We start from the raw sequence: 25,204 nt of genomic DNA, 5'->3' as shown, positions 1-25,204 counted from the left end.
AGTGCCGGCTGGGAATGGACTGATTGGTCGAAAAAGGGATGCTTGGTGTGGAGGACGTAAATATGGAGTGGAGTACACGAATGTAGCCACTTGTTGACATTCATTCTTGCCACTCTACCACTTCGATGGTCTCTCTGACGCGGCTGCAGGACGTGGAGCGGCAGCTGAGCACAGCGGCGACCGCTCTGCAGCTGCACCTGCGCGGACTGAAGAGCGAGCGCGAGCACATCGGCTGGGCGCAGATCGCGGCGCTGGCGCTCGTGTGCGGCCGCATCGAGCAGGTGCAGAGCGAGCTGCGGCAGTCGACGACCGAGATTCTGGCGCTGGCCAGGAGGAGTTTGGCTGGAGGAGACGCGACGAACAAGGGCGAGGACACGGAGACGGAAGATGAAGACGAAAACGCGGAGCTGGAGGGCGAGCAGAGCGTGAAGGGCGCGACCAGAGGACAAGTAGAGGAGGCTGAGGCAGCTGTGGACCAGGTGCAACGCTGTGGAGAGCAGGATGGAGCTTCTGAAGAGGAAGAAAAACAGAACGAGGCTGTCGTGAAGTTGGAGCCTGTGGCAATAACAGCAGATTTTACTAGGGATGGAGTTGTGGAGGAGGAGGCCACGGAGAGTGATGATGGAAGTTCTAGGCAGGTTGTGGACGAGGTGGAAATCAGCGGCGAAAAGATGATTTGGGAGTCTGATGTCGAGGTGAAACGTGAGATGATTAGCCGGAGTGGATCGGTGGAAGCTGGTGAGCAGTCGAGTTCGGATGAGCTGGAGCAACTTTGTGATGCTACTGTGGAAACGAACGGGGTGGAAGTGGCTGTGGAGGAAATTAGTAGGAAGAAGGAGGAGGATACCCAGGAGGTTGGCGTGGAGATAACGGAAGCTGGATGCAGGCAAGGTGGTTTGATAAACTATGGAAAGTCGAAATACAGCGAGGCAACGGAAGAAAGCAGTGAGCCTGCAATGGAGAACGAAGGCACGGCTGCAAGTGATACGAGAATTGCGCCAAACGAGGCGGAATGCGAGGAAAATCATGCTGAAATGCACACTGGTGGCGTGGAAACCACCACAGCTGAACCAAAGACGACAGAGTCTGAGAGCGTCACGGAATCTGAAGCACAGGTGCCTCGAATGGATGTAAAATCTGCGGATACCAGTCCAATCGAAACAACGGAGACATCTCACCAATCTCGCACTACGACAATGGACACACCAGATAGTAAGAAGGACGAGGAGCGCGATGGTACGACAGAACGCATCGCGCACATGAATCAGTGGGCTAAGGCTGTGGCCGAACTTCAGAGCACCGCGCTACGCGACTGCCTCCAGGCTGGAAACTCGGTCACAGCGGCAGTCACAGATTTGATCAGCACCACCGATCGCTTTTTATCCGAAGCAATGCAGCGAGAGCCAAAATTCAATTGTCGTCTGTGGATTAAGCGGATGATCGTGGCCTTAAACAACCTTTTCGAAATGATCAACGACCCCAACGTTCTCGAAGCATTTTCTGCACTGCGCGAGAACTTGCCCAAGCTTAAAAGGTACTGCCAAAAACACTACACCGACTATATATCAGACATGCTGAATGATTTAAAGTCAATCAAATATCTGGAGCAGGATGGCAAGCTTAACTCAAGCATTCTAGCCACGTCGACTCGATTTGTGCTAGACCAACTTCGAGAGGATTGCGTAAAATATTCGGCCAAGCTATCTCCCGATAACTCAGCTTCTCGAGACGATGAACATTGGAAACAGCTCATGTTGATCTGCAAGCACTTGGTCACTTGGATTAAGCAGATCCCTCTACCTCACGAACAATTTCCTGCAGTATACCTAACACAAACCATTCAAGTGCTGGGTGCGTTTGACGCGCAGATTCCGAAGAGGATTCCAGTTGAATTACTGGAGTAGGTGATTAAATGCTCAAGTGATGTGAGTGATATTGGCTAGTACTGACACTGCAATTCTGTTGTTGTAATGCTAGGAACATGATCTTCATGGTGCAACATACGAAATCGAATGATTCGCCGAGAATCGCTATCGAGAACGACCCTAACACTTCATCAGACAAAGCTGTTGGCCGAATGAATCCCATTGATCGTGTGAACGAAAATCGGGATGCAGAGCAGAAACCAACGAAGGATGCAGTGGTACGCGGGGATTTCGAGGAAACTCAACACGCCTCTGTGACTAGGATGGAATCCACTCCTGACAGAGAATCGATTACAGACCAAGTCGAGTCCAGAAACGACAGGGACCGTGAGGTGCAAGAAGAAGTCGTGTGTGAAAGCGAAGTGAAAAATATTTTAAAAGCTGCTAACCAAAAGGCAGCGGACGCGATCAATGAATTCCGGCGCTGTCTTAGGAATGGAAATTGCACCGCCGACGGTGCGGTAAGCCTGACTATCGTCGTCAGAGACATGACCTCTGCTGTCACAAGCCATGATAGCAAATATAGTCGACGTATGTGGATTGAAGAAGTGGTGGAAGCATGCCACTGGATACTTCGAGGCGTCCAGGGGGCAGAGCTAGCCCAGGCTATTTCGCCACTGAACGAGTATTGCAAACAGTTGCAGCTGTATTCCTCCCGTTTCCCGGACTGTTTGCAGGACATATTGAACGACATCAAGTACATTGACGCGAGACAACTAATTTCGAGTCAACTGGCATCGTGGCTATCACGATTTCTCCAACGACTCAGGAAGAACTGTTGTGTATATTACCAGAAGGTTAAAGGCAGCACCAGTGAGCTACGAAGTGATGAACAGTGGAAGCTATTAATGCTGATTTGTGAGCGAATATCTGAGTGGATTAAGCAGCTTTCACCAGCCGACTCCAAAAAGTATAAAGACGATCTGCAGAAGGCCCTGAAGACACTAACATCGTTCAACAAACACTTCCCGGACAGAATTCCGACAGCACCACTAGAGTAAGTGTCGTTTTTTTCTGGCGAAAATCGATTGGTGGTGCCTAATACTTCAGTATACTGTACGTGAACATTCTGTGTAGGATAATGCGTCACGCAGTGGCATCGAGCGATGTGCCCAAAAGTGCGGACAATTCTGCAAGTAAGAAGCGACTCCGAGAGGATTCAGGATGTGTTGAACGAGAGCAAAAGAAGGGTGCTCACCATTCATCGCGTGACAAATTCCAGCCTATCGCTGAACGATACCTACAAGTTGCGCGCGATGCGAAGATTATGATTGTGGACACTGGGTCACGTATCACTGAGCCTTCAGCCGCCAAAGCCTTTTCTGATCTGAAGGCGATAACAACCTTGGCAAACGCTGAGCTACTCAAAATATTCAAGAACGATGACATTCCGAGCGCCAACACAACGGAATGCTACCGTCTGGCCACACAGTTCATGGTGGAAACAATATCGAACATCCCTGGAAATGTTGTCGACTATGGTTGGGTTGGTAGAACAACCTTGTTTCTTCGGCAACTTTTGTATTTGGGAGAATCGACCATATTGATGAACGAGCGCGATTCGATATCAGAAAGTATTTCGGTGGTAGAAGTTTATCTGAAAGCAACTTACGAAGTGGAAGACGACGTCGTTCCTTCTCTTGATGCAATTGAAGCGCGACTGCATCGATTCAAGACGCACAAGTGGGACTTCAGAACAGTCAAGCGCCCCATTCAATCGATTTCGAGCGGGCTTCTTGTCGATGTGAAAAAAATCAATGCGTTGGGTCCAGAGAAATATTTGGTGCGCAGCGCACAAAACTGGTCACGCTTTACCGCTGTGTGTTATGCGCTCTTAGTCTGGACAATGCGGGCCCGCAAGCTAGCTGTACCGCCATCCGGGCTGTTGAATCACCTCCTTGCGGAGCTATTGGAATTTGACGCGAAATATCCTGGCAAATTGCCACCTTCCTTGATAAGGTACGTGCTCGACTGCATTTTTGCCTGGTGACCATGCTAATAAATTTGATATCGTACCCACAGCAATTGTCAAGCTATATCTCGGTAAGCTGGAAAAAAAAACCTGCCCAGCACAGCGACGGAAGCAAAACAAGCAATAACCCCCCCCCCATAAGGATGTCAAGACTTCGGCCAAGTAGTCATACTTCCTGGAGGAGAAGAACTATGGAGTATACATACTGTTTTTCACTCGCTTGTATTCTTAACTTTTGTACAGCGCGGTAGCTGAAGCGTGGTGCTACGAAAACAATTGTGTCTTGCAGTTATGCGTCATCTCCGTCGAGTAGCTTGTACATTTCATACCACGACTCTAATGGGATCAGAGTTACTCCAGCCGTCGACGAGCAGTCAACATCTTGAACGAGTGTCTCCCAGTTGTCTTCCGAGGCGTTCATGAGAATTGATGAATATTCCGTCCGGTAAGGCATACTGCAATCTGAAGAAGCACCAGTCATGATCGCATCGAGATCTGAACAGTACGGAGCACCCCCGGCAACCACAAGCTGCATACCTTCAAACATGTCCTCAATCAGTGGATCTATCCACAGCCAGAAGAAGGATATGTTCGTGTTGGTGACGTCCAAATAGAACATCGCTGTCGACGGGGATGACACATTTTCAGGAAGCTGCACGAGATTTGTGCGATCCAGTGTCAAATACCCTAATTCAGCCTCAAAGAGCTCGGGCGGAAGCTCTACGAGCGGGTTACCTCCCAATATGAGATAGGTTGGCTTGAGGAGAGCGAGAGCTAGCGGTATTGTTGTGAGCTTACTATTTTACATGTAAATTCCCGGGTTGATAGGCCACTTGGTGTCGAGATCGTCCGGAAGCGTTTTCAAATTCGTCTCACAAAAATTGATTTCTTGAAGATGAGGCGGGAAGTCAGGAGACTGTATGCCAGCTGGAAGAAGACCATCCGTCATGTTGACGCGGACTAGCGACAGTGCAACCATAGCGGGGTGTTTTGCGCTCGTGATTGCACTGTTAGCATCCCAACCCACAATTGTGGAGTTGTAGACCTCGATTTGCTGTACTCGATGAAAGTCTTGAAAGTTTTCAGGGATTTCCAAAGCCGGACAGTGGCTTATGCTGATTTCGTTACTGTCATGCGGTCGAACTTGCTCCACGCGATCTCCACTTGGGTAATCGTACCAGAAATTCCGAGGTAGTAGCAATTGAAGTTGACCACATAGCAAGAGGGAAGTGCGTTACCCATCGGATGCACCTTAGGTGCACACTCAAACAGTGGTCTCTTCATAGCAGCATGCACATGAAGCGAAACAACTACCAGACCCCATGCAGCGAATACTGCGTGGGTACCTTTAATGGCTCTGACCCCGAGATGACGTCGAGGTTTACGTCGATTCTGCTTGTGCTGGGCTTGTTGAAGAAGGTCTTGCAAAATGACAGCGTTTGTATTATCTTGAGATCCAGATGCGCCAGTTGGATTTATTATCTGAGCTTCATCAATTCTGAAGACCTCACCAGGGTTGGTCGGGTCAATCGCATATCCACCTGCATTGGTGATTCGATTTCTTCGTATCGAGTCACAGCGCAGTAAATCCTTCAAATCTGCTGCACTGGCGACAAGGCCCAACGAGAAAGTTATACGGCTCATCATGTCAAACCAGGAAACGACGATAACCATCTGCGCATCATTGAGCATCTGCGCGAACCATTCTTGGTCTCCTATCATGCTGAAATCGAAACCAATTATCTTGGCTTGGTAGAAGTCAACATTGCTGCAAAACACAATGAAGGTCACCCCTAAAGTCGACATGATATTCAGCAGACAGTCACATAGGATCACTACAAACCGCCGACGAGCTTCATCCCTCCAAAACCAGCGCGAGTAAACGAATAAATTTGACCAGCAATTGATAGCGACCAAAACCACGTAAAAGCGGTTCAGTAGCACGCGAGACAGATACTTGCTCATCCGAATGGCTTGTATGGTCTGGGGAGTCATCTGCAATAGCTCTCGTCCGATGATGACGGTGTGGAAATACCTCCCGTTCACACCGAGTAGACCTCTTCGACCAGCTATCTTCTCGTATAGCGGCGAAAGAAATTTGAGAACTCAAGAACAACAAGTTGAGTTGCTTTGGACGTCCAACTCACCCGTCACGGAAGCAGGCTTGTAGGAACCCCCACTTTTCTTTGACTTACTCGGAGAGAATACCAACGAACGTCGCCAAAGCGAGCCGATAACCATCCACAAGGCACAGATACCGTGCACCGCTACCAAGCTCACGTGTATGTACGCGATGGCGTGGAATAAGTCGCGTGGTAACCCGATGCCGTTAGCTTCGAGAGCGTAGCTCAAGAAGGTGTCGCCGTAACTCCAGTAGTACATTGCATACGCAATGTTGTAGGTGCACACGATGATATGAAGACCAAGAATGAGAATCCACCAGAAGGCGAACCAGCGGAACGAAAGGCGCACATGTTCGGACGGTCGGGGTTTGTAGGACCATGCTGTGGCTGGTTGGACGATGGAGGAGTTCATGAGTGTAGAAACCATCCAAGTCGTGTACTATTCGAAAGAAAATATGGCCTCACCTCTCACAGTAGGAGTGCCTTCGGCTAACTTTAGTACTTCCAACCACAAGCATAGCATAATCCCAATTTTAAAAAAGCCAGTAGTGGCACTACTGCGCTTTGGCTGAGAAGTAAACTTGAGTAAAAGTATAGCTGATTTTACAAGTAGAGTAGAATTTATCTAAACTTACTGATAATCCAGAATTTGCGAAATCCCATAGGAGCGGTCATCAGCATCAAGCGTGTACATCGTTGGTGACGATTCTTCACAGGATACGGCTTTTCTTAACATTCCCGGATTGACCTTCGCTTTTAATTACTGAAAAGCTGGCCTGTTCTCCATCGAAAATTCGTTGTACATCCTTACAATACGGGGTGTTTGCAGCTATGATAGAGGCCGCTACATCCGACAAAATAATATCCGCATTTTCGACGATAGGATCTATCCAATCCCAGAAGAAGGACACGTTGGTGTTATCTACTCGGAGTTGCTCCAGAGGAAATACGTCTTCAACATTTTCTGGTAGTTCTGATATCAACGTACCGCCAATGTGTAGATAGGCCATGTTACCTTCAAACAATTCGGCGGGGACAGTTGAAATTGGGTTATACGATAGAGAGACGTCGTACGGGGCTAGCCTCGCCGAAGACGCCGGCACTTCGGTCATATTACTGGCCTCGAAGTATATGCTGGAAAACGTCGGCCACTTCAAGTCAAAATCATCGGGCAATGTTCGCAAATTGGTCACGCAGAACTCAACGTCGAGCATATTATGCGGCAGGTCGTCGCCTTGGATACCTCTTGGAAGTTGGCCGTCTGTCATGTTGACTCGGGCTAGATACAGCTGCATGAGATTTGGGTGATACTGGTCTGACAGTGGGGCATCTTCACCCCAATGTGCGATGGGGAGTCGTAAAACTTGAGCATTTTCTGGCCTGAGCACTCTGTCAGCAAACCCGGCATTTCAAACGCAGGGCAGTGAAGAATTACCAAGCCTGTCGGTGTTGAAAGGTCAATTATATGCCACTGATCAGCGACCTCGCTTTCGCTTCCACCAATGCGAGCACCAATGCAGTCTAATACCAGCAACGAGCATGACGCTTTTGTGCTGAACCACGGCTTCACTTGCATCTTGCACTGAGAAACCTCGTCGACCGACTCAGCATACAAGTGAAGGACCATGATGACAACCCCCCACGCGAAGAAAAGAAGTCGGGTAAATCTGGACTCGACCGCTACAACCGTTTGCAAAGTGCCAGCATCAGTCTGGTCTAGAGACAGTACGGAAGCATTGTGGCGACGGCCCAAAATACAAGACCCGCTTACTGAGTTCGTTTCTTTTGTTATGGATGAACCCACGTAGCGGGCATGCCGGGCTATCGAGTTCCTGGGGAGAGGGAGAATCGCGTAAACTGAAAAAAGAATCACTACAGAAATCGTGGAATCGCAAAAAAAATGGTTGATGAATATCTGTGCACGCATACGCGTGGAATAACACATGAAAAACTCCTACATGTACTAACTGAAATCCCTTAATAATTTCCCTCGCATTTATGCTTAATGACTCGTTACGAGGATTGACAAGAAATCGATCGCGTCTGATTTGGCTCTTTCTGGGCAGTTGAGAATTTGCCGGCTAAGCGTCATCGTCATGATGGCAGAAACTATGGAGATTGATGATCTCGAGGATAAGCCACCCGCCCCGCTCGCTGCTGAGCCTCCAGTTCTAGCCGGTGGTACTATGGTAGCAGCCGCCGGTCACAAGACGCAGAAGTTTCCTGCCATGTTACCGATGCAGCACCCGTATGAGGAAGACGAGTTCTTTGTTCGCGATTGCTACGAGACCCTGTACGACGAGGTTATCGAGGAGCTGTTCACGAAGGGCAAGCACTGTGTCACAATTACTGGGGCCCCAGGTACTGCTTCTTCTTGATGCCTTCTCTGTGCTGGTATTGTGGTTGTTATAACTCGCACCTCTTTGGGACCCACAGGGAACGGCAAATCGATCTTCTACGCGTATTTCTTTCAGCGCTTTCGCCACGATCCTGATAGACAACACTTCGTCATCCTGACGACGGCGTTCACACAGAAATCCAAGATTATACAAGCCGCCGCGTTTAAGGGGGAACGAGACGAGGCGATCGGGAGAAGCGTGTGGCCATTTTCGCCAGAGTTTAACACTTCGGTTTGGCAAGCTACTGGAGATGACATTCTTCGCCTGTACGACGGGCCTCCCTCGGTTGAGGTGCCCTACCCGGAGAAGATGGTTTGCTTCACCAGCCCGAACGAAAACTGGTTCGGGAAGTTTGACAAGGACAGAACCAAGCAGACGTTATACATGCCGGTGTGGACTCCAGCTGAGCTGTGGACAGCCGCCACGCTTCTTGGCTACGACCGGCGGGACCCACCGTTAACGGAAGACATGATCAACGATCGCTTCGAGAAATTTGGTGGAGTGGCTCGTGAGGGCCTGGAACTGAGTGAGAGATTTGTTCAATCTCACTTGGAACGGCTTGAGGCCGCCATCAAAGAAATGGCTCCCGACGTGGTTAAGAAAATGCTGAAAGGAGATTCGGCGGGCACTCATGATCATCATTTATGTCATCTAGTACCAGTCCCTGGTGAATCAGGGTGCTGCGACGTTCAAATTGCGTCAGACTTCGTGTCCCTCAAGCTGCTGGAGAGGATCAGTACCGCAGAGTTCGAAGAGCGCAGCAAACTGATCCGATATCTACGTGGTATCTCGGAGGGAGCAGCCTTTCGCGGCTACTTAGTGGAGATGAAGGCGCACGAATTGCTGGTACACGGCAGTTCTATTGATGCCATTAGCCTCGGCAGTGACCAGCAGCCAAGACGGCAAAAAACGTTCGGCTGCGCGAAGAGTGACGACTTCTACTTCTTCGACCCGAAGAAACTATCAAAGGCTACGCTGTCGTCATCAGGGCCATACCATATTCCTCGTGTTTCCAACTTCGAGTCGGTCGACGGGTTTTACTATCCCTACAGTGAAGGCATGTTCTCGACGACGCGCATTTTGCTGTTCCAGATGACAGTGGCTTCAAGGCACCCAGTGAATGGGAAGGGCATCGTGGCGGTGCTTAAGAGCCTGGGCTTGTTTAACAACGCGATCAAACACCCGAGAAGTGTCGTGTTGATTTTTGTCGGGCCCGAGCCAAAGCCAGATCAGGAACGGCTCAAGAGCGCACAGACCATTCCTTGGGATCTACTGGCGAATTCCGAAAGTGTCGACATACTCCCAGGCGTTGGAGTCGAGAAAAAACATGAGCTGGAACGCATTCACATCAGGACGGTGGAGGATCTACGCGAGGCTGTTGTTCCAAAAACGACCGCGCAAAAGGAATTTTTCAAAAGGCACAACTTGGGGTCATACGTACGCATTCTCAGCAAGTTCGATCGTGGTCGGAAGTCGATTCGAGATATGCTGCAGGGGATTCCACAGTACGTGTGGGAGGTGATGTAGGAGAATGAGAGGTTGGAGGTGAGACAGCTGCAGGACAGCAGTTGCATACTTTTTTTTCTGGCATTCGGCATAACTTTTTTAATCTATGGTCATGTTTTCTTCAACTCACATAATCGCAAGATAAACGATTTACACAGCCGTTTGGTAGCACTGAACCATTCTCTTTGACAGCGATCATTCCGAGGGAAAGAAATTGGGAAATTGGGTGAGGGAAGCTTGCAGTACCAGCATCAGTCTGGTCTAGAGGCAGAACGGAAGCATTGTGGCGACGGTCCACAAGACAAGACGTGCTCAACAGTTTCTTCATTGTGTTCATATTGCTAAGCATACTCATAGCAAAAACAACCCGAGCCGCCAGATTTCCCCACGAGCACACGAGCATTATTTGAAATTCGTTCAGTACGCGAATCAGCCAGTCGTCAATACCCCAAGTCTCTAGCGGGAAATCGTTCAGCTCGAAGTCGAAATCGGGGAGATATATCGTCAATAGAGCTGTTGAAATGTCCACAGAAGTCACAAAGTCAAGCAGACAGTCGATCAGAAGCGCGTAAAATCGTCGCCTTACGGTGCTACCGTGGAAAACCGAATGTACAATAACGATAGACCAGCAGTTTAGGACGAGAAGCGCGATGTAGCTTTGCTTCAGTTGCGTTCGAGATAGCAGCAAATGTTGTAAGCTTGCTGGGTCTGAAGAGCGGTCTCCACAACTTCTCGACCCAGCCACACAAGGTCGTAATACGGACTGTTGAAGCAGAGACCCCTATAGCCGACATTATTCCACGGTAGATAAACGCAAGAGTATCGTTGCGTCTTCTCTTCTTGCGTGGGCGAGTGGTTGACTTGGTATTGAACCAACGTCGTCCCTGGCAGATTTCAATAACACCAGGCAATCGTCGCGAAGTAGGCCAAGCAAAGCAGGTGGAGCACCACGAACACAACCCACCAGAAGCGCAATGACGCTGGAGCAAATGTGTCACATCGCAGCCGTCCAACTTCGGGACCCATGTCCCGTTGCGTTGGACCACTGCTATGAGCGTCACTGCAATACATCGAATTTATGTGAGACGAAAACTATGGGCATTCACACAAATAGACCAGGACGTCAAAATCTAAAAAAATCGGCTCAGTATTTCTCAAAAATTTGTCATTGGTGATCGATGGTGTCTGGGAAGCTGGTGGCGGTCCTGGAAGACGTGGAGCTTCAGCTCCAGAAGGTGACGTTGGCTGTGAAGCTTCACCTGAAGATGCTGCGGAAGGGCCCCCAGTCGCCCCCTGTCCAGTCAAGAGAGTCGAGGGATCAACTTGTAGCACTGAGCAAGAGCATCGAAGCGATGCAAAGTGAACTGCGCACCGTCACGAGTGAAATCCTCGCTTTAGCCACCAAATCGCTGGCTGTGGATGCCTCTGAGGCGGCCTCTGCAGGAGAAGAGACGGAGACTGAGGACGAAATGGATGAGGATGAAAAGGCGTCGGTCCCAGTGGACGGCGAAGCAACGTTACCTCTGGAGGGAGGGCCCATTCCTGTGAAAGTGAAATCCGAGCCGCTGCAGCAGAATCCAACGACTGCTTCAACTCAACAGAGAGAGTGTATCGTGAATGTACCGACGCAATTGAAGCTGGGAGAGCAACTTTTAGAGAAAGCGGTCGTGGCGACTCCGACAGTAAAAAGAGACTCCGGCTGGGCCTCGACAGTGGCGGCCGTGAGTTGAAGCGACCTGTTCGAGCTGACGTGGTGGGTACGGTAGCGCGATACGCTCACCTTGCAGCCGTTGTCCTCCGCCAGCATAAAGACAACCGCTCGGCTGAACTCCCGGAGACCGCTCTCCTGAAGAAGACTGCGACGGAAACAAACGTCGCTGTGCTGGAGTGTCTTAAGGCCGGGCAGCCATTTGACGAGGCGACAAGGTTGAGCTTCTGTGAGGCCACGAAACAACTTGTTAATGTTTTTTGCGGTATATCGAAAGATGCAGTCGAGTCCTCTTGGATCGAAGGAACACTCGACGGGATCACGAGCATCGCGCAATTTGTGGCTGAAGACACTTTGCTGTAATGCGCGTCACAGTTAAGGAAGCGCTTGATTAAGAATTACGGGTACGCGAGCTATCAAAAGGGAGACTCGAACCTTGACTCAATCGAAGAGCGTGTTGAAGGCTACAAGCGAGACACTCGACAACTGAAACCAAAAGCGATTGCGCGCCCAATTTGCTCCATCACGACCCGACTCGTGAATGATCTGGAAATCCTAGATTCTAAGGGGTTAGTGCGGACGGAAAAAAACTGGGAGCGCTTTGCTGCTTTGGGGAACGTTGTAGCTGAGTGGATGGCGGCTGGGCAGGGGTCGAAAAAAGTGAGAATGCAGGCGAAGTACTTTCGGGGGTTATCCCAGCAGCTGGTCAAGCTGGACAAGCAGTATCCTGGAAGGTTGCCACCAGCGCTACTAAGGTGCGCAGTCATTAGCGTCCAGTGAAGAGAAACTATTCTACTAACCGTATTTTTTAATTGATATCGCCAGGAACACCAAACGCTTAAGTTAAACGAGCACACGTCATGGGCCTGCGCACCGGTGGAGTAGCTGAAATTTTGAGGCTTTGATATAAAAAACACTGCTTTTGTTCACCTTTCAATTTTGATCGCGCTATACTCGTCCTCAAACTGTAATGGGTACCACGTACTTGGTCATTGCTCACAAGACACAGCCGCTTGAAGCTTTTCCCAGTTCGACCTGCTGGCATCAGATAGAAGCTCCGATTGATGCTCATGTTGGGGTGTAGAAAATATCGTCTGGTTACCAGCAAAGATTTGTTGCAGATCCCCGCAGTATGGGGAGTTTGCCGCTAAAATTGTCGGTATATCCGAGATCACGGTATTTACCCCAGCGACTACAGGGCCGATCCAGTCCCAAAAGAATCCAACCTGTGTGTTGTCGACTCGAAGTTTGAACCAAGGGTGCACGTTCGAAACCGACCGAGGAAGCTCAGATATAAGCGTGCCCCCAAGGTGTAGATATCCGACGTTGCCTTCAATTATTGACGAAGGAATGCTCCGGATGGGATTCATCGCGATTGACAAATCGTACGGTGCAAGTCTGGCTAATGATTCGGGAACCTCCGTCAGATGACAAGCTTCGAAGTAGATACTCGCAGACTGTGGCCATTTCAAATCCGAATCATCCGGTAAGGAGTGTAAATTCGTGACACAAAATTCAATGTCGTTCAAAGAGTGAGGAAAATCGGCACTTTGGAGGCCGATGGGCAGTTGGCCATCCGCCATGTTCACTCGAACTATAAACACCATAACCAGGTCGGGATGGCACTTCTGTGATAACGCGGCTGCCTCTTCCCAACTCGCGATTGAGATCTTGAGCACTTTCAAACTTGAAAATCTAGTCAAGTCGCTGGGAATTTCTAGGACGGGACAGTGGTGTATCACGAGGCGGACAGTAGTCGTAGGGTCGAAAGAACTCCATTGATCAGTTACTTCTTTCTCACGTCCATCAACTCGAGATTCATGGCAATTGAGCATCAGCAGTGAGCACGAAGGTCGTGACGTGAACCATGGCTTTACTTGCATTTTGCACTGCGAAATTTCGGGAATAGTGTCGGCGTAGGAGTGTAGAACTAAAATTGCCAACACCCACACGGCAAACATCACTTGCGCGAATCTCGCTTCGACTCGCAGCTTACGCGTTCCCAGTGATACGTGTGGGTTATTATCAACGTTTTTGTCTCGGGTGCTCGGGTGAAGCGGAATAACAGCAGTAACTCGATGGCTGAACAGGTTTAAACTCTTTTGATGCGTGGCCAGCAGCTTTTTCATGTTATTCATGTTGCTGATCATGCTCAGAGCAAATATCATCCTCATTACCAGGTCTGACCAAGACATAACGAGAATAATCTGGAACTCGCTCATCGCGTGGACAACCCAAACGTCCTCATACCATTTGTTAGCAGGAAACTGGTTGAGCGCAAAGTCGAAGTCGGTAGCGTAGATGAGAAGCAGGACGGATGAGATACCCACTGAGCTCACCAGGTCAAGCACGCAGTCACAAATCGTCGCGATAAGCCGGCGCTGCGGTGCGTTCGTCTGGAAAATTGAGTAGATGAGCGCGGTAGACCAACAGTTCAGAATTAGCAGCGCGGCATAACCTCTGTTGAGTGGTGCGCGAGGGAGCAAGAGACTCATGCGATAAGCTTGCTGTGTTTGCAGCGCCGTCTCGACTATTTCTCGACACAGCAGAACAACGTCAAAGTAGGGAGAATTCACACTGAACAGGTCACTACGTGAAGATAATGCGTAGTAGACTCTATAGAGGCCTTGACTCCAACCCGTCGTTTTTGTTGCTCTGTTGGGTGAACTGCAAGTTTCAGTGACACCGAACACCATTTTCTTCTCTCTGGCTGAGCACCCAATGATCCACGCCAAATATCCCAAGTGTAGGGCAGCAATTCCCCCATGGGCAAATGCAACAGCCCTGTAATGCTCCGAGCCAAATCCAATTTTGTACAAGAGCAGCCATCGCTCGATAAGTGTGCCCGACAAGTTCCAGTAGCACCAAGCCACGAACGCAAAGTAACAGAAGCAGAATGAATGCAGGAACAAAAACCAACCCCAGCAAAGGCGAGAAAAGGCAAGTGAAAACGTGAAACCAGCAACTCCCGGAAAAATCCGAGCGCTCAAGTTGAAATGGCGATCTGAATCCCACATAGCTGCTGACGGCGCGAGCAGGAAGTCGCACAGTACGGCAGCGCAAAAGACTTCCAGTTGCCGTGAACATTTATAGATGGCGTCGCTAAATCCGGCGATTTTAATCCCTAGTATACTTCACGATGTATATCGTACTGATGCTCACAAGTCTACTTTAGCGTGGTATTTTGTTGAACGACGGTAGCTATTATCCTGTGGTGATTTTACTTGCCAATAGCAGCTCAATAAAAAGCTACTGCCTGGTAAAAGTACTCGTTCTCGTATTTCGAGCTCAACCCATTACAACGTACTCCACCACTGTGATCAAGTACTGTGCTATTTTAATATACGCTTAGGGCTCCTTGACTCATATACTTCGAAGCTTCAGCAGGCAACTATGCGCACGTGCCCTCAAGCCGACAAATGGAGTGCCCAAGTCCGCCCCGATAGCCAGACCCTCCAGATTTCTAGCAGCACGTTTTCACCCAACACGACACGCCTGTGCTGGGTTGCCTTCATCCTGCTCCACGCTTACTGCTGGATTTACTTCGCTGCGATGGCGTGCTTCTACTGGGGCTTGCCGGGAACAACTTTGGATGTTTGGTTGTATTTCTACGAGCTCAGCTTGGGGAGTGCCTACGATCGAGCCATCGCCATCGTTTTGGGCTCCGTTGCTGCTATTCACTTCGCGTATCTAGTGTGGATTGTCTGCTGGTCCCTGAAGAATCGAGGGATGGTCTTCGCCGTCTACGACGTATTCGAGTCTCCAGGCCTATGGTCACCATTCAGCGAAAAGTCAATGGCCTGCCGCGTTTACCGTGCTGTTCTCATAGGCGCTGGCCTCATTGGCGTTGATGGGCCGTATTTTGACTTACTGCTGCTATGCCGGGAGGTTGTGGAGACAGCACTTCAGACCCAGCAAGCATATCGCATGAGCTTGTTGCTGCCAAGAACTCAGTTGAATCGGTGCTATGTTGCGTTGCTAGTGCTCAATTACTGGACAACCGCATTGATCCACTCCGCGTTCCACAAAAGTTTGCATCAAGAGACTGTTCTACGTGATTGTGTGCGACTGTGTACTCGACCTGGTGACTTCTGTCGGCATATCCACGGTGCTACTAGCTATTTACTCCAAAGACTTCGATTTCGAGACGAACCAGTTCCCGGTATACCAGTGGTATGAAGACGTCTGGTCGGTACACATCCTCAGCGAGTTTCAAATTGTACTCGTGACTTCTTGGGGTGATTTGGTGATGCGAGTCGTGTTTGCTCTAAACATGATTGGCAATATGGACAACATGAAGAAACTATTGAGCACGACGACCGAGCCTCAAGCAAGTACCGGGAAAAAGCGGTACCCCAGCGTGAACCGTCGAGTGTCATCTGTGCAGCCTCTTCAAATTCAGCCTCAATTTACAGATGTAAAGAGCGCGTACTCCCAACGCAGACTACAAAATCTTCTGGCTGTGGAATCTCGAACAACGCAGGTCGTTTTCTTCCTGTGGGGTGTTTTCCTGATTATTTGCCACTTGTACGCTGAGTCGATTACCGGCTTACCACAGTGTGCGCAGGTCAAGCCCTGGTTCATCTCGGAACCATCATGTTCCCTGCTAATTCTAGACTGTCACAAATCCAACTTCACTGGAGAAGCAAGCGAAGTTATTACCTAACGGCAAGCGTTTGATCCGTCAACTCCAGCGGGCGTAGTGATTAAACATTATTTGAGCCTTGAAGTTCCCGAAATGATTACAGAATTTACGCGGTTGAGAGTGCTCAAGTTTTACAACTCCTCTATTGTCAGCTGGAACGAAAGTGCTGCTATCTCGCAGACGCACCACCCAAATCTGATCATGTTGTTCCTCGTAAGGGTGAATATGACCAATGGAGAGCTGCCTGCAGGGCTGCAATCGGACGATTTCCCACAAGCGCTGATGGATATCGAGTTCTGCATTACCAACTTGCGCACTTTACCGGACGATTTTCATCCGAAATGGCCGAAATTTGCTACAATCTACTTCGAGGCCTGATTCGTTGTCGCGATTGGCCCCTTTTGCGCTCTCGCTTGCTCTGAATCCGATTCGAAGTATTCCGCCCGCTGTGTTAGAAGGAAATGTGTTGGCTACCTCCACGTAGGAGGCACGCTCATATCTGAACTACCCAAAGATGCAGCGAACGTGTCGCCGTTTCTGAAGATTCGTGTTGATAACACGAACGTATCGTTCTTTTGGGACTGGGTGGATCCGATGGTGCTGAATGCTGGAGCTGTGTACAGCAATATCCCAACCATTGTGGCTACGAAGTCTCCATACTGTTTTGATCTCGACCGCATCTACAGTCGAAAGGAGACGAGATTTTCAGCGCCGGAACACGTGCATCAATCGGTAATTCTGTCTGACGCGTCTATGAGGAACTGGCCGATCATAAGAAAAGCTGTGTTCTGTGATCCATGGGCGGAAACATTGTACCCGATTGGGCATGAAGACCTGTACAACGGGATCAAAGCGATATAAAGTTGTACCTGCTAGCAAACTATAGTGTACTGAACGTGCGCTTACTACTTTAGTTGCGTTCCTAAATGTTCTACGGCCAGTATCGAGCAATAAGCAATTGTATTATATAATACAGTATATTAATGCAATCTAAACATTATTTATCGAACTAGGGCTCCGCGAAGGCTGAGATAGGAGTCCTATCTCAGCCTTCGTTCGATCATAGGAGAATTTGGAATATACCTTTCATTTTTTAGTTTTTATTAATTTCTTTTCTTACTAGCTACGGTCATCTGCAGCATCTGCCCGGATTTTTTTCTTACTTAAGTAAAGCTGTAGATGCAAGATATCAACCGGCAATTACCCAATGCTTTACAAAATTAAAAAATGCGAGCCCTGGTTCAGATCTCAGCTTGTAGAAAATGCAAATGCTTACTTAGTACCTCTAGTGCTATTGTACAGTCCAAGCGTCTCTTTACTTCACTTCATCCATCCGTACCCTGCTCAATATATGCACTGCTTCATACCAGTGTCGTCGGTAGCACACCGGTTCGATCTGCCCACGCATATAAACCTTTTGAAGGGCACCGGGGTCATATCGGTGTGATGGGTATCCAAACGGTTCAGTCTGCCCACGCTCTTGACATCTAACTAGTACATTTTCTTGAAACCAGTATGATCCCGGTGCCGCACTGGGCCCTCCAAAAGGTTTATACAGATACCGCCCACAAACTGAAATGCACTTATAGCGGATACTCTTCCCAATTCGGTCATTTATTTACATCTCGGAACAGAGGTTACCGTACTTTCTGCCAGTTAAGCTTGATTTAATTATTGAGGTCATCAGCCCTGCAATACCCAATTTCGTGCACTCAACGAAATCCCTCTGAGAGCTTGGAAGGTCCACCCTTTTCACTTTGTGGGCGGTATCTGTATGCGTGGGCAGACTGAACCGGTAGGATACCCATCACACCAGTATGACCGCCTTCGCAGCCGCAACATCTGCCCGGTAATTCACCTCAAAACTGTAGATGCATGATATGCCTTGGCGGTGCTATTACACAGTGATAAAACGAACCTGCTCAAGATCTTGTAGAAAATGATAATAGAGGCGTTCTGAAGCACGGTATTTCTAAAAATACGTAGTGAAAAACACGTAGCGCTGATACGTGTTTTTGACTACGGGTTTTCCGTAGTGGTCGGCTGTTCAGCGATACGGAAAATCAAAAACCTGTGGCAAAACTACGTAGCGTGGAATCTTCCGTGCACGCAACGTTTTAAGCTGGAACCTCGGCTCAACAAACTTTAGCTGTGAGCGCCGTCATTCGGCGAACACGTCGGCAGCGCCTACGCCCACGTACCATCGCTGGGCCAACGTAGATGTTCAGTATAGTGAAATAAAGTAAAAATTGTTCAGTTTTTTAATTAATGCCTTCTTACTGTTAACCATGTTCATTCCGTGCTTTGAATGAATCTGTTCGTGTTGCACCACCATGAACACGTGTCTCGGTTGTCTGCAGCATCTTCATCTAATTTACCTGCGTTGGGTGTTGTTAGTTACAATTTGTAAAGTTTTTTGTGGGTCCATGATAGTTTGGTCTACTCGCTTTCTGGCGTATGATGCTCGTTACTTCCAGCATGCCTCGAGTTGGCACCGGAATAAGTAGCAACGAAATCGACGCTTCACCAAGTTCAAGAAATGGATGCATACTTTCTTGGGGGTTGCATGATGGTTTCCTGACATTTGTAGCTGTAGTGGTCCCAATACGGCGTGTCGGCTGTGGTCTCTTCAAACTCCAGGTAGGTTTGGAAGGCGCTGCTCGCCCCTTGCCTTGATTTAGGGTGGCGGGGGAGCCTACCGGCCGCCCACGCTGGTCCTTGGATGACAAGTAGGCAGATGGAATCTTGACAGGCCGATAGCAGCAGATAATGGAGTACACACGCAAGCTAAGGTCGCCAACGAGGAGCACTCGGCCTCTAACAGACGGCAAATGCGCCCACGACCAACTATTTGTCATCCAGGGCCCCCCACCCACCCTAACGAAGAAGCTTAGGCATGCTGCTTCCTTACGTATATTTCGGTTTGATTACCCCGTAGCGGACTCTCCTCTCACGGGTTTGGGATCGAAAAACACGTAGCGTCGCCCGTGCCAAAAATAGATCGGATCGCTACGTGTTTTCGCTACGGGTTTTTGACAAAAACATGTGCTTCTGAAAGCCTCTATTGTTTAGCTTTGTATGCTTCTGCAGCAGTTCGTCCACTTCAATCATTCACTTTACTTCACCTATCTATTAGATGTTACTGACTCATACCGGTTCAGTCTGCCCACGTTTTGGAAGGGGTCATACTTTGACTTGATGTACCACGGATATAATCATATTTGGTATGCGATAGCAGCACTAACATTGCTTCCTATTAATATAGTTATAATAATAATATAGTTATACATATAGTTATACTGGGATAGGAAGCAACGTTAGTGCTGCTATCACAGACCAACTAGAATTATATCCGTGGTATTAATACGTCAAGTCAAACGACCCTTCTTGACATCTAACTGGTATATTTTCTTGATACCGGTGCGACTCCGGTGCCCGTGGTTCGTACAAAAACAACTCAGAATAATAGATAGCGTTTATACCAAAAACCTCCTATCCCCAGCCTTCGCGGAGCCCTAGTATATGATACTTAGTAATATTCAGCGCAATTATTGTTTTGGCTCAATACTTCATTTTGAAATTAATTAAAACAATAATCCATTTATAAATTATTAATATTGAAATGACAATTATTTGCAAAAAAGGAAAGTGAAATTAGAAATAATTAAATGGATTTTGTCTAAAGCAATTTAGACGAAATTGTTTTATCCATCTAATTATTTCTAATTTTGACTTTTTAAAAAATAATATTGTCAGTAAACGAGGAAGCAGCGGCAAGATTGTTAGTTTGGCTCGGTCTTTGTGGAACACCAACTAGGCAGCATCGGCGATGTTTTCCGGTCTTGGTGGAGCTTCAACTATCTGCCTTCGTGGTCGTGCCGCAAGCAGAGCGAGGATCACGATGAAAATCACTTCCCAACTTGCGCAACATTGCCGACGGACTCCGCAGAATGCCACGAAATACTTGCCAGCCGCTGCTTTCCACTGGAGAGTCTTCGTTGTTGTGGTCTGGAAATCAACGGCGTGGACCGAGAGCAGTGGCGACATGGACGATATCACCGACAGAGTTGCGAGCGCCAAGAGAGCACGCGACATCTTTCACAGTTGCGGAGGCTCAGCTAAATAATGAAGTGGAAGTCACGTTGACAAAGAGGCGGGGGCTTGGCCTAATGTTCGGTCGTTTCGTCTCGATACGAATGTCTTCAGCATTTTTAGCAGCTCGAGACGATTCGACCGAACAACAACCGTGATTCCCACTATGCTGGTTTTGTTTTAGTTTGTATTCCGAACACTTAGCCTTGCCAATTCTGTTGCAAGTACTGCAAGTCCAGAATGAACACTATACAGTCTTGACGCCGCTGTTTTTGTCTTCTGACGCGATCGGATACAAAATGGTGGGCCACTCATCGCACGAGACGGCTTGCCTCAACGTGGCCCAGTTCTCTGCCGAGGCGTCGGATAGATACCGTGATTGGTCATAGTGCTGCTGAGCTTCGAACGAAGTCTGCTCTCCATCAAATATCCGCTGCAAGGCCGCGCAATACGGCGTGTTTGACGCTACAACGGTAGTTGGCACGTCCGACAGCACAGCCCCAGCACTCTTGACAACGGGGTCGATCCAGTCCCAGAAGAACGACACTTGTGTGTTGTCAACGCGAATTTGCTGCAGCGGCGAGACGTCGGTCAAGTTCTCAGGCAGTTCGGAGATTGGGGTGGCGCCAATGTGAAGGAACACCAGCTCTCCCTCCAGCAACTGAGCGGGAATGCTCGTGATGGGATTCATCGCCAGCGACAAGTCGTACGGAGCCAGTCTAGCTAGCGAAGGGGGGACTTCGGTGAACTCGCAGGCTTCAATGTAAATGCTCGAAAGCTGCGGCCACTTGGTATCCAAATCTTCCGGCAAAGAGCGTAGATTTGTGTGGCAAATTTCAATGTCGGCCAGTCCATGGGGGAAGTCGTCGCCCGCCATCCCAGCAGGCAGTTGACCATCGGGTAGAGTCACTCGTACGAGGAAGAGCATGATTAGATTAGGGTGGTGGGTCTCCGTGACGGCGGCGCTGTCAGTCCATCGCACGATGGTGGAGTTGTAGAACTTGAGCAGTTTTAGATTTGAAAACTCGCGGACGATGTCGGGCATCTCGAAGCCAGTACAGTGTTGAATCACAACTCCAGACGTGCTGGTAGGGTCAAAAGAGCTCCACTGAGCAGTAACCTCACTTTCGATGCCGGTTAGATTGGAATCATAGCAGTCGAGTATCATGAGGGAACACGCAGGCTCGGAGATGAACCACGGCTTGACTTGCATTCTGCATTGATGGGGCCCTGCTATTGACTCAGCATACAGGTGAAGACACAGGATGACTATCCCCCACGCGAGGAAGAGGGTCTGCGTCAGTCGCGACTCTAATCGTAGCACAGTTCGTAGTTTGCTTGGCTTGCTGGAGCCGTGTAAGTCCCGTACACTTGGGTGGAGGGGATGCACAACTGACAGTCGACGGTTTGCGCTGGCACGTCTCGATTCGGATGACGCAGCTGGGGAGGTCTGAATTGTCGTACTCAGCAGCTTCTTCATATTGTTCATGTTCAGGATCATGCTCAGCGCAAACACCACTCGCATCGCTAAATCGCCCCACGAGGTCACCAGAAGTATTTGGAACTCACTGATCACGTGCATCACCCAGACGTCCTCATACCACTTGTAGACAGGGAAATCACCGATGGTCATATCAAATTCTGCCGCATATAAGGCGAGAAAGGCTACGGAGATGCCCACCGACGTCACTAAATCCAGTATACAGTCACTCGCTATTGCGTAAAAGCGTCTTTTAGTGTAGCTGCCGTGGAAAACTGCGTGCACGACAGTCGTCGACCAGCAGTTTAGAACCAGTAGCCCAATGTAGCCCCTATTCAGCTCGCTACGTGGAATAAGGAGACTCATTCGATACGCTTGACTTGTCTGTAGCGAGGTCTCCAGTACTTCTCGACAGAATAAAACCAGATCATAGTACGGACCATCAACTCCGTACAGTCCCAGTTTTAGGAGAAAAGAGCGATAGGAATTCCACATCCTGTGAGTGAGTCGCTCTTCAGTCCCGAATTTCGACGATGGAGGAGTGCCGAAGAGGTTGTAGACAGCGAAAACGAGGCTTCTCCTTTGGATGGACCACCCCAACATCCACAGCAGATACCCACCGTGAACCAGAGCAATGCAACCGTGCACAATGGCGATGGTTCCGTCGTGCTCAGGGTCCAGTCCGAGGTTGTAGAAGTAGAGCCACCGGCCAAACGTGGTGCCTGGCAACACCCAGTACCCAAATGCCGTGCAAGCGAAGTAAACACCGCAGAATCCGTGCAGAGTCAGGAAAACAAACCAGCAGAACCTCAACGCAGTGGGCGAAAACTCTCCGGGACCAAAGCCCTCTGCTTCTGCTGCGCGGGCATGGTTCCGGTACGGCCCTGGTTGACCACGTTGCTTCTGGCGAACATACAGCGACATTGGTCGGAGCTGGGGACAAGTGGTAATGACCTCCTAAACTATGATAAGGTCGAGCTACAACTTGACAGATATAGACGGAAATGCTGGTGATGAAGACAGGCTTGGTTCGTCGACAAATATGGCTCGGCGCGACTAAGCAACGACGTCTCCCGTGTCATTTAATTTTACTGTATTCATCCTCAAACTCTAGCGGGTAATACGTACTATCCTCGACGTCGCAGGAGACAGCGTTTTGTATAGTCGCCCAGTTCTCGACTGAAGTATCTAACAGCACCGATACATCTGTCGCGTTATCTAGAATGGAGGATGGAATGGAGAACCTCGACTGCTCTTTATCGAAAATCCGCTGGACTTCATCGCAGTAAGGCGTGTTGCCAGCGGTTATTGGAGGGGAGTCCGCTGGGACTACGGCCAGTGAGTCGATCCAAGGCCAGAAGAAGGATATGTTGGTGTCACTCAAGTTCACATCGTACACTGTCGAAGCTAGCTCAGCGACATCCTCCGGTAGCTCCGAGATTAAAGTCCCTCCGAAGCTTAGGTACGCGACGGATTCGCTCTCGAAAAGCTCTTTTGGAATAATTGAAATGGGGTTCAACGATAGCGATAAATCGTACGGCGCTAGACGCACCAACGCTGGCGGAATTCCATCGAATTCGCCGACTTCGAGGTAAATGCTGGCATATTGAGGCCATTTTGAATCGATATCGTCAGGTAAAGTACGCAAATTTGTGACACAAAATTCGATATCCTGCAGTGCTTCCGGGAACACATCCGCATGAAGCCCGAGTGGAAGCTCCCCGTTGGTCAAGTTGACGCGCACAAGGAATAGCGTTGTTAGCTCTGGGTGGGCGATCTGAGAGATGGCTGCACTTTCGTCCCATTTCTTAATCGTGGAGTTATAGATCTTTAACTCCTTCAGCTGCGTGAACTCGGTTAATGTTGCAGGTACTTCCAGAGCAGAACAGTGTCGGACAGCAACGCGAACCACAGTCATCGGGTCAAACGCACCCCATTGTGGAGTAATTTCCATTTCTTTCCCAATAATCCCAGATTCGTAGCAATCAAGCTCGAGTAAAGAGCAAGATGGTTGGGATGTAGACCACGGCTTCACTTGCATTTTACATTGTGTCAGCTCAGGGACAGACTCAGCGTACAGGTGGAAAATGAGCACTACGAGCCCCCAAACGAAGAACCCAATTTGTGTAGTTTTTCCAACCCAGTAGTGCATAGTCTCCGGGTCTATTCCATCTAAGTGGGGCATAGCCTTGCTCAGATTTACCAAAGTTACGTGAAATGGAGCCACGACTGTTGCATGTCGTGGGCTAACTCCGTCGTGTACAGGCTTCGTGGGTCTTGCCCGCATGAGCTTCTTCATTTTGTTCAGGTTGCCCAGCATGCTCATGGCGAAGACAAACCGCATAGCCAAGTCTCCCCAAGAGCTGACCAATATCATTTGAAACTCGCTCATGGCGTAAACTCTCCACACGTCCTCGTACCATTTCAGGAACGGGAACCCGTAGGTGTCGAAGTCGAAGTCGGGGATGTAAATCGCCACGAGAACCGTCGAAATCCCCACAGAGGACACAAGATCCAGTACGCAGTCACAAACGAGCGCTAGCAAGCGCCTCCTTGTAGCATGATAGTGGAAAACCGAGTACACGAGAGCCGTGCTCCAACAATTCAGGACAAGCAGTGCTACATACCCACGATTGAGCCCTCTGCGAGGTAAAAGCAGGCTCATACGGTAGGCCTGCTGCGTCTGAAGCGCAGTCTCCAGAATCTCTCGACACAGCAGTACAAGGTCAAAATTGGGCCCGTCGACTCCTAGAAGACCGTCACGTGTGAACACCGCCCTATAAACCCAGTAGACGCCATTTTTCAGAGGGGAAACTAGGGGCCAACCCTCGCCGACTCCTTCCAGGTTAAAGGGCAACTTGAGCACGTTGTAGATAGCGAAGACCAAGCTTTTTTTCCGACACGACCACCCGATCATCCAAACAATGTAGGCGGCATGGACCACAGCTACGGAAGCATGGAGTATTCCGATCATCTGATGATACTGCGTACCCATTCCGATGTACAGCATGGATAGCCACACATCCAGGCGAGTTGTAGGCAGGTTCCAGTAGCACCAACCAGCCATAGCGAAGTAGAGGAAGCACACGAGATGCAGCAGCACGAAGGTCGTCCAGGCAAGTTTCATCATTGTCGGGGAGAATTTGTCGGTGCGAAGGCGAGCGATACGCTCATGGGCTCGGATTTGAGCCAGGCCCGGGGCCCGCATCGGGCCGACACGGTGCGGCATGACGAGACACAGGGTATATACTCTACTGTAGAAACGCTTCCACATTACGATTATAGCTGCAGCCTACTGCGATTGCGGCGTTCGTGTATTCAGCGTCTATTTTTGCGGAATTTGCATCGTAGGAT

At 49.3% G+C, this 25,204-nt stretch overlaps 9 protein-coding genes across 9 annotated transcripts; 4 read left to right on the top strand and 5 right to left on the bottom strand.

Annotated features, from left to right (window-relative positions):
• Positions 1 to 125: 125 nt before the first annotated feature.
• Positions 126 to 1,582, top strand: PHYSODRAFT_246978 (hypothetical protein; the record flags this gene model as incomplete). Its single annotated transcript, XM_009523524.1, has 2 exons — positions 126 to 1,534; positions 1,570 to 1,582. 2 exons carry the CDS (start codon positions 126 to 128, stop codon positions 1,580 to 1,582), a joined length of 1,422 nt encoding a protein of 473 aa, XP_009521819.1.
• A 2,604-nt stretch (positions 1,583 to 4,186) lies between these two features.
• Positions 4,187 to 7,647, bottom strand: PHYSODRAFT_297769 (hypothetical protein; the record flags this gene model as incomplete). The annotated part of the gene is made up of 7 exons (XM_009523523.1): positions 4,187 to 4,671; positions 4,774 to 5,055; positions 5,076 to 5,966; positions 6,045 to 6,459; positions 6,493 to 6,617; positions 6,832 to 7,309; positions 7,357 to 7,647. The coding sequence occupies 7 exons, from the start codon at positions 7,645 to 7,647 to the stop codon at positions 4,187 to 4,189; spliced, it is 2,967 nt and encodes a 988-aa protein (XP_009521818.1).
• Positions 7,648 to 8,206: 559 nt separating this feature from the next.
• Positions 8,207 to 9,946, top strand: PHYSODRAFT_496946 (hypothetical protein; the record flags this gene model as incomplete). The annotated part of the gene is made up of 4 exons (XM_009523522.1): positions 8,207 to 8,381; positions 8,457 to 9,013; positions 9,140 to 9,275; positions 9,537 to 9,946. The coding sequence occupies 4 exons, from the start codon at positions 8,207 to 8,209 to the stop codon at positions 9,944 to 9,946; spliced, it is 1,278 nt and encodes a 425-aa protein (XP_009521817.1).
• A 100-nt stretch (positions 9,947 to 10,046) lies between these two features.
• Positions 10,047 to 10,719, bottom strand: PHYSODRAFT_297767 (hypothetical protein; the record flags this gene model as incomplete). Its single annotated transcript, XM_009523521.1, has 2 exons — positions 10,047 to 10,438; positions 10,539 to 10,719. The coding sequence occupies 2 exons, from the start codon at positions 10,717 to 10,719 to the stop codon at positions 10,047 to 10,049; spliced, it is 573 nt and encodes a 190-aa protein (XP_009521816.1).
• A 384-nt stretch (positions 10,720 to 11,103) lies between these two features.
• PHYSODRAFT_297766 (hypothetical protein) lies at positions 11,104 to 12,413 on the top strand (the record flags this gene model as incomplete). Its single annotated transcript, XM_009523520.1, has 2 exons — positions 11,104 to 11,646; positions 12,009 to 12,413. The coding sequence occupies 2 exons, from the start codon at positions 11,104 to 11,106 to the stop codon at positions 12,411 to 12,413; spliced, it is 948 nt and encodes a 315-aa protein (XP_009521815.1).
• Positions 12,414 to 12,622: 209 nt separating this feature from the next.
• PHYSODRAFT_494156 (hypothetical protein) lies at positions 12,623 to 14,650 on the bottom strand (the record flags this gene model as incomplete). Its single annotated transcript, XM_009523519.1, has 1 exon — positions 12,623 to 14,650. One exon carries the CDS (start codon positions 14,648 to 14,650, stop codon positions 12,623 to 12,625), a length of 2,028 nt encoding a protein of 675 aa, XP_009521814.1.
• A 376-nt stretch (positions 14,651 to 15,026) lies between these two features.
• PHYSODRAFT_297764 (hypothetical protein) lies at positions 15,027 to 17,139 on the top strand (the record flags this gene model as incomplete). The annotated part of the gene is made up of 4 exons (XM_009523518.1): positions 15,027 to 15,693; positions 15,767 to 16,192; positions 16,328 to 16,491; positions 16,714 to 17,139. The coding sequence occupies 4 exons, from the start codon at positions 15,027 to 15,029 to the stop codon at positions 17,137 to 17,139; spliced, it is 1,683 nt and encodes a 560-aa protein (XP_009521813.1).
• A 3,478-nt stretch (positions 17,140 to 20,617) lies between these two features.
• PHYSODRAFT_496551 (hypothetical protein) lies at positions 20,618 to 22,774 on the bottom strand (the record flags this gene model as incomplete). Its single annotated transcript, XM_009523517.1, has 1 exon — positions 20,618 to 22,774. One exon carries the CDS (start codon positions 22,772 to 22,774, stop codon positions 20,618 to 20,620), a length of 2,157 nt encoding a protein of 718 aa, XP_009521812.1.
• Positions 22,775 to 22,928: 154 nt separating this feature from the next.
• PHYSODRAFT_490724 (hypothetical protein) lies at positions 22,929 to 25,079 on the bottom strand (the record flags this gene model as incomplete). Its single annotated transcript, XM_009523516.1, has 1 exon — positions 22,929 to 25,079. The coding sequence occupies one exon, from the start codon at positions 25,077 to 25,079 to the stop codon at positions 22,929 to 22,931; it is 2,151 nt and encodes a 716-aa protein (XP_009521811.1).
• Between the last annotated feature and the right edge of the window lie 125 nt (positions 25,080 to 25,204).

The sequence above is a fragment of the Phytophthora sojae genome, assembly GCF_000149755.1.
Source record: "Phytophthora sojae unplaced genomic scaffold PHYSOscaffold_3, whole genome shotgun sequence".
NCBI lineage: Eukaryota > Oomycota > Peronosporomycetes > Peronosporales > Peronosporaceae > Phytophthora > Phytophthora sojae.
The sequence above is the reverse complement of the archived record's forward strand: the minus strand, read 5'-3'. Positions and strand labels throughout refer to the sequence as shown.